This window comes from Cebus imitator, unplaced genomic scaffold (genome assembly GCF_001604975.1).
Source record: "Cebus imitator isolate Cc_AM_T3 unplaced genomic scaffold, Cebus_imitator-1.0 Scaffold322, whole genome shotgun sequence".
In the NCBI taxonomy this organism is placed as follows: Eukaryota; Metazoa; Chordata; class Mammalia; order Primates; family Cebidae; genus Cebus; species Cebus imitator.
This window is the reverse complement of record NW_016107637.1, coordinates 1,290,342-1,297,399: the sequence shown is the minus strand read 5'-3', so window position 1 is coordinate 1,297,399 and position 7,058 is coordinate 1,290,342. Positions and strand designations below refer to the sequence as shown.

Below are 7,058 nucleotides of genomic sequence, written 5' to 3'. Positions count from 1 at the left end.
AAAAAAAAAAAAAAAAAAGAACCACAGGATTGTGATACAGTATGAACTGAGGCCCAGTTCTACCAGTTAATTGTGTGATGTTGGGCATGTCATTTTAGTGTGCTAAACCTTAGTTTTCTCATCTGAAAAATGAGGATGTTAATACTTTGTAAGTTGTTATGAGAATTTCATGGGATAAATATGTAAAGCACCTGGCACATGGTAGATGCTCAGTAGCTGTCATCACCTATTATAACATTGGAAATGAGGTGAGGGGTTCGAGACCAGCCTAGCCAACATGGTGAAACCCCGTCTGTACTAAAAATACAAAAATTAGCTGGGCGTGATGGCACACATCTATAATCCCGGCTACCCAGGAGGCTGAGGCACGAGAATCACTTGAACCTGGGACGTGGAGGTGGCATTGAGGCAAGATCATGCCACTGTACTCCAGCCTGGGTGACAGAGTAAGACTCCATCTCAAAAAAAAAAAAAAAAATTTGCAAACAGATGGAAGCAAATAGATCCAAACATTTTGTCAGTTCTATAAAATAGCATATTCCAATTTATAGTTTTGTTTTTTAACTTTTAATGAAGCAATAATAAGGGGAAAAGATTTTACATTTCCATGGTAACTTACATTTTTACATTGTATCTCATCTGACCTTCATGATAACCCTATAAAGTTTTCAGGGATGAGTGGCTCCTTTTTATAGACTGGGAAAGTGAATCCCAGAGGATCAATTGATATGCTAAAGGCCCCACAGGGAGGCAGCAGCTGAGCTGGGGCTAAACCCAGTTCTCCCTACTTCCAGTCCAGTGCTCTTTTCAAAGCCCCCAGGCAGCTGTGCTAGAGGGTGCCCAGGTGCTCTGGATGATGGTGAGGTCATCCTGGATGGGGATGTGGGAAGGGGCATAGTGGAGGCAAGGCCTCGAATGCCAGGCCTGAGAATTTCTGTCAGTTCAGTGGTACTGTCAGCACTACCGTGGGTAACTGGGGTTCCAGAGTTGGTGCTACAGGAACACATGGTGCCAGGCCCTAAGCTGGATATGAAGGGTCCCAGGAATTAATGGAGTATTTTATAGGAGAGAAAGATCTGTGAGTGACAGCATTCAGAGAAGGCTTCCTGAAGGACGTGCAGGTTGGGGTGGTATGTTAAAGGCAGTGGTCTGAGACTTAGACATGTGTTTGAATCTTTGTTTATAGTCTGACCGTGGACAAGCAAGCCAGCATGACTCAACTCAGGCCTCAGTTTCCACATATGTAATACGCAGGTATTGAGTTAGATATTCTGAGGTCCCATCAACTTCTAAATTCTGCAAATCTGGATTTTAGTAGGTTTGAAGAATGGATAGGTCTTTTATACATTGGATATGAATGTTCTGGATAGAGGGCACTGCTTGAGCAAATAAAGACTCAGAAATAGGAGTCAGCATGGTATTCTTGGGAGGACAGAGAAAAGTCTGGCATCAGTGCCATGGACAGACTGGGAGATAAAATGAGGCTTGAGGGTCATCCACAGGGCCCTTGAGTGTCCAGCTAAGGAAGGAGCCTGCGCTTTACCCTGGAGCTGAGGGAGCCATGGAAGACTTAAGAGTAGGATAAGCTCAAAGGAAAATGCTCTGCCATTCTCGGGCCTGATTTTGAAAGGGAAGTAAGGTGAGGCTAGTGTCCAGTTTACAGGAAACTTCCCAAGCTGAGACAGCCTCTCCTTGGGGACAGTGGGAAGGGTGTTGTGGATGCCTGTGTGTCTGTGGAGCCCTGGCCTCTAGCTGTTGGATCTCTTCTTGTTGCAGAGCTGTCCCTCCAAGCTGAACCCAAAGACCTTTGTGGCCTTCTGCATCAGTGCCATGGACAGACTCACTAAAGACACCTACCGTGTCCGATTTGCTCTACCTGGGAACAGCCAGCTTGGCCTGCAGCCCGGCCAGCACCTCATCCTACGGTACACTCAGGTAGTGGGAGGATCTGGTGGCTTTGAGCAGCTAGCGTACTCTCCCTTAAGCCTCCATTTGTCGTCTTCGAGATAGATATAGTGACACATGATTCAGAGGGTTCTTGGGATTGGACTAGATAATGCATTTTCATAATAAATAATAACAACACAATCACTTTAATAGCATTTACTATCCAAGTCACAGTCCTGTGTGCTTATATGTGTGAAATCATTTAACCCTTACAAAATCCTATGTGGTAGGCGCAGTTATTCCCCAGAGGACATTGAACTAAGAGGGGTCCAGAAACTTGCCCAAGGTCATACAGTTAGGAAATGTTGGAGCCAGGATTTGAAGGCAAGCAGTCTGGCCTTAGAGCTTGCGGTATGAACCCAATGGGATTAGTACCAATTGGTAGAATTGAGAATAAAGGGCTTGCCCAGCACCACATAGCTAATAAGTCACAGACCCAGGATTTAAACCCAGACAGCCTGGCTCCTGAGTGACACTCTTAACCACTCCTCTGAGGTTCCTACTTCCCCGCCTACTTAGGCACCCTACTCCCACCCCAGTCCCCACTCCTGCCTGCCCAGAGACAAGACCCTTTGGGATATCCAGGTAGAGTTGTCTGCCAGGCTGTTGGCTCTGTGAGTCTGAGCCTCAATGGAGAGATCTGAGCTGCAAGCATGGGTTTGGGAGTCGTTGGCACATACCTGAGTGGCATTTGGGAACATGTATGCATGGAAACAGGAAGGGGCATAGGACCGAACCCTAGAAACACCGGCATCTAAGGTATTGGCAAGAGGAGGAGGAGCTAGCAAAGGAAACAAGGTGTGGCCAGAGTAGAAGGTGGAAACCAGAAGAGTACTTACTGCTGCTTAGACTCTGGCCACTTGCCTCACATTGGTCCTTGGTGTTTGTGTCCAGCTCCTTCTGGCCTGTGGCCTGGCCAGCAGCCCTGGAAGTTTACTATCTCAGTGGGCAGGAGGGGCCACAGGGCAGGTCACAGCCCCAGGCATCCTTCCATTCATGAGCTAGAATGCCTAGAACTCCCTGCCTCCAGGCTGGCTCCCCTCCTTCTTCCTCTCTGTCCCTGCAGTGACATCCCTAACACACACATCTGACCATGTCACTCTCAGGTGCCACATGGAGACAATGTAGCACCGCAGAAAGTATCTGAGGTACCACATTGCCTCCATGATGATTTCCTAACCCAAGGCCCCAGCTTGCTTTCCCACCATGTTCTTCTCCCTCCGCCACCCCACCCCTGCCCTGGTCTCAGCCTCCTGCTCCACACCACGTTCCCACCATCCTTCCTGTCCCCACCTGTCCCTGTCAGTGGTTGGCCCATCCTGCAGCGCCTACCTCTAGGAGGTTTCCGAGGCTCCCAGAGGAGACTGTGCACTCCCTCCGAAACATGCCAGTTTTACCTCTGTTGCAGCAGACGTCATAGTGCTCTGCAGCCAAGCCACGTTCTATGCTCTGTTCTTTATGTCCCCATTTGTTTTGTAAGCATTTATTAAATATTTCTGTCCAGGCCCTCCTGCTTTTGGTGCATTGAGACAGGGCCTTTTTAATCTTTGCATACCTCAGAGAAGAAATTTTGTACATGGTAGGATTTGAGAGAAGACTGCTTAGGAAAGCTCCTGGGAAGCTCTGAGGAACAGTGGTGAGGAGTCCAGCTCTGACTTCAGAGCTGTGGTTGAATTTGAGCTGTGCAAGTGACTTCCCTTCTCTAAGCATTGGCTTCCTAATTTGGGTTGTTGTTTGAGTTAAATGAGATAATGCATGTGAAATGCTTGATGCATGTATGCATTTAATACACTGTGGCTGTTACTGTGACTCATGGTGGTTATCCTGACCCTGTTGTTGGTAACATAAAGGATTCATGCATGAGATAGGGCTTTAGACTAGGGCACCTTTGAGGATCCTTCCAGTCCCAATGCTTCTTCCAGGTGCTAGTAAGTGTTTAATAAATGTTAGCAGTTGTTTTTATCTTTATCATTCTGTGGCAGAGAAGAGGTCAGGAAAAATGTTAGTCATATCCCCAAAACAACTTACATCCTCGGTGCACTTTTGAAGCACTCTCCCATCTGTAGTCCCAGAGGAGCCACCCAACTGGAATGCAGATAGCTGTCCACATTTTACAGAAGGGGCCATGAGGAATCAGATGATCTACTGGGATCTCACAGCCAGCACGTGGCAGTGGATGTGCTCAGTATTCTTTTTTTTTCCCCTCTTGCACCTTGCCTGCCTCTCAGTGAGGACCTTTACTTTGGCCATTCTGGCAGAGGAGGCGCCTCATAAGGATTTGCGGTTCTTTGTCTGTTTGTCTGAGACAGAGTCTTGCTCTGTTGCCCAGGCTGGAGTGCAGTGGCATGATCTTGGCTCACTGCAACCTCCACCTTCCAGGTTCAAATGATTCTTGTGCCTCAGCCTCCCAAGTAACTGAGACTACAGGCGTGAGCCACCACACCTGGCTAAATTTTTTGTTAGCAGAGATGGGTTTCACCATGTTGGCCAGGCTGGTCTCAAACTCCTGACCTCAAGTGATTTGCCTGCCTCAGCCTCCCCAAGTGTTGGGATTACAGGCATGAGCCACCGTGCCTGGCCTCATAAGGGTTTGTTGAATGACTGGCTGACTGATTGCATGCTTCTCTTTCCTAGAGGGATAGTAGATGACTTAGAAATTCAGAGAGCCTATACGCCTATCAGCCCTGCCAACGCAGAAGGATACTTTGAAGTGTTAATTAAGGTAAGTTGACCCTTGAGGATGCTCTAAGACGCCATGGACTTGTGCCTCCTTTGCCAAGTTGGTCATGAGGGGGAAGTTCCTACCAATGTGGGAAAAGCCAGGGTTCACAGGAAAGGAGGCTGACTTGAGGGAGGAGCAGGGACAGGTGAAGGCCTTTTTCCATCTGCTTTCCTGGGGAAGGGACTGCTGCTAGACTACCAACAGAGGTCTATTCCAGTATACCCCTGAAAGATTTTACTAAAAGGTGGCTCAGACTGAGAAGGGGAAGAAGGGAAAGCTGCTCCGCTCACTTTTCTGCCATCCATGGAGAGTGAGTACCAAGCTGGGCAGGGAAGGGGAGCCAAGGTCCCCCATACCCACTGTGTGCTGAGCACGGGGTTCCAGAGGTAAGTCAGGCACAGTGCCTGCCCTCAGGATACCTGCCCAGGACAAGCAACAAGATTAGGATGATACAGTGTGACAGATTTCCTGACATAAAGAGGCCCAGCCCACTCAGCAGCTGGGGTGCAGGGGAGGCAGGCTGGGCTTCCTTGGAGAAGCCATGTGTCTAAAGAGTGGAGAGCTAGAGGGAAAATGTAGGAAGGAAACTCAGTGCTGGGAACAACATGGACAAAGGCAATGGGGAAGTAAGTTCTTTTTCCTGGAACGGAAGGGAGGTGTGCTTAGGGAACAGAATACAAGCTGAGAGGATTAGTCAAGATGTGGGACACGGAGGAGCTTGTGGACAGGACTAACCTGACATCACCTCTCAGGTGGAGGTGGGCAGAACCATGGGCATTTGAGTTGGACCTTGAAGAAGGATTACAAATTGGCAGTGACCGTAAATGGCATTCTAGGCTGAAGGGATGGTTAACCAAAAGTTGAGAGGAGTGAAATAGAACAAGTCTTCTGGGAACTACCCAGCCTGAGAGACAGGAGGAGAGGGTGCTTGTGGGGCAGGTCGGGTGGATGGAGGAGTTGGCAGAGATGAGATGAATAAAGTAGACTGAATACAAAACACCCTGGAGACCCAAGGAATAGGCAACAAATATGTAAGAAGTTGTGGAGGCTCAGTTACATGGAAAGAATAATTAGGTTAAGCTACATGAAACTGCTGCTATTCTAACTTTTTTGACTTAAAGAAACATCAGCTTCATATCGGTCAACCTAATACAGCTCTAGATCATCATTTCCCAAATGGAATCATATTACTAATATGTAAGAATAGTGTTTACATCTTTAATCTACCTTAAAAGACATGAATTATTATCTGTATTTCATTGACAAGCAAACTGAGTCCCCCGGAGGCCCCATGGCCCCACAGCTAGTAAGAAATGCCGCCAGTGCATAAGTCCTGCACCCTGACCCCGAGACCTTAGCACTGTCTCCAGCTCCTGCCTTCCTGCCTGCCTTGTGAGCCTGAGTGTTTATTCCCTCACACATAAGCTTGGATGGGATCCCTTCACGCAACTGTTTGTCTGGGAGATTCCACAAATCCTCTCCAAATGACCTGCTTCCCCAAGCTGCTCGTCAGGGTGTGTTTCTGTGGAAAGCATAAGCCTGGAGACAGTTCTTCAGGGCAGCTGGATCTCTCCCAGCTGCAAGGCTGATTTTGCCCTTCGTTTACCAGAAAGCCTCTCTTTAGAGAGATGCTTAATTATCTCTAAGCCACTGGCTAGGAGGAGCCAGAAATGTCTTTGCAAATTGGGAAGGCAGGCAGGGCTTATTGTTTGACCCTCCCATGCAGAAGGGAAGGAGGACCTCTCATCTCTCAGGCACCTTCTGGGCATCAGGCACTGCCTCTGGCTCTTTATTCTAATTATCTTATTTCAACCTTGTAATCACCCTGCAGAGTAGATCATATTGTTCCCATTTTACAGATGAAGAAACTGAAGCTCAGAAGATGACATCATTTGTCCCAAGGCCCCTGGGGTAATATAAGGACAAAACTTCAGTGTCAGTTCTGTTTAACAAGTATGTGTTGAACATTTACTCTGTAACAGGCTCTGTGTGAGTGTGTATTAGTTGCTTTTTACACTGCTGATAAAGACATACCTGAGACTGGGCAATTTACCAAAGAAAGAGGTTTCATGGACTCACAGTTCCACATGGCTGGGGAGGCCTCACAATCATGGTGGAAGGCGAAAGGCATATCTCACCTGGTGGCAGACAAGAGAAAAGAGCTTGTGCAGGGAAACTCTTCTTTATAAAACCATCAGATCTCATGAGACCAGTATGGGGAAGACCAGCCCCAATGATTCAGTTACCTCCCACTGGGTCCCTCCCACAACACATGGAAATTCAAGATGAGATTTGAATGGGGATATAGCCAAGCCATGTCAGAGTACTAAAGACAACATAGAAGAATCCTTCCCTTCTCCTTGGGTGCTATCTATGTATGCCATGTGGC

General features: G+C 47.7%; 1 protein-coding gene across 3 annotated transcripts in view; it reads left to right on the top strand.

Annotated features, from left to right (window-relative positions):
- LOC108286543 (NADH-cytochrome b5 reductase-like) overlaps positions 1-7,058 on the top strand; it is a 30,881-nt gene that overhangs the window by 10,395 nt on the left and 13,428 nt on the right. For all 3 annotated transcript variants that reach the window (XM_037729890.1, XM_017504450.2, XM_017504451.2), the window contains 2 exons: positions 1,777-1,925; positions 4,582-4,669. In XM_037729890.1, the coding sequence (XP_037585818.1) occupies positions 1,831-1,925; positions 4,582-4,669 (183 nt within the window). In that variant the 5' untranslated portion in view covers positions 1,777-1,830. The remainder of the gene's footprint in view (positions 1-1,776; positions 1,926-4,581; positions 4,670-7,058) is intronic.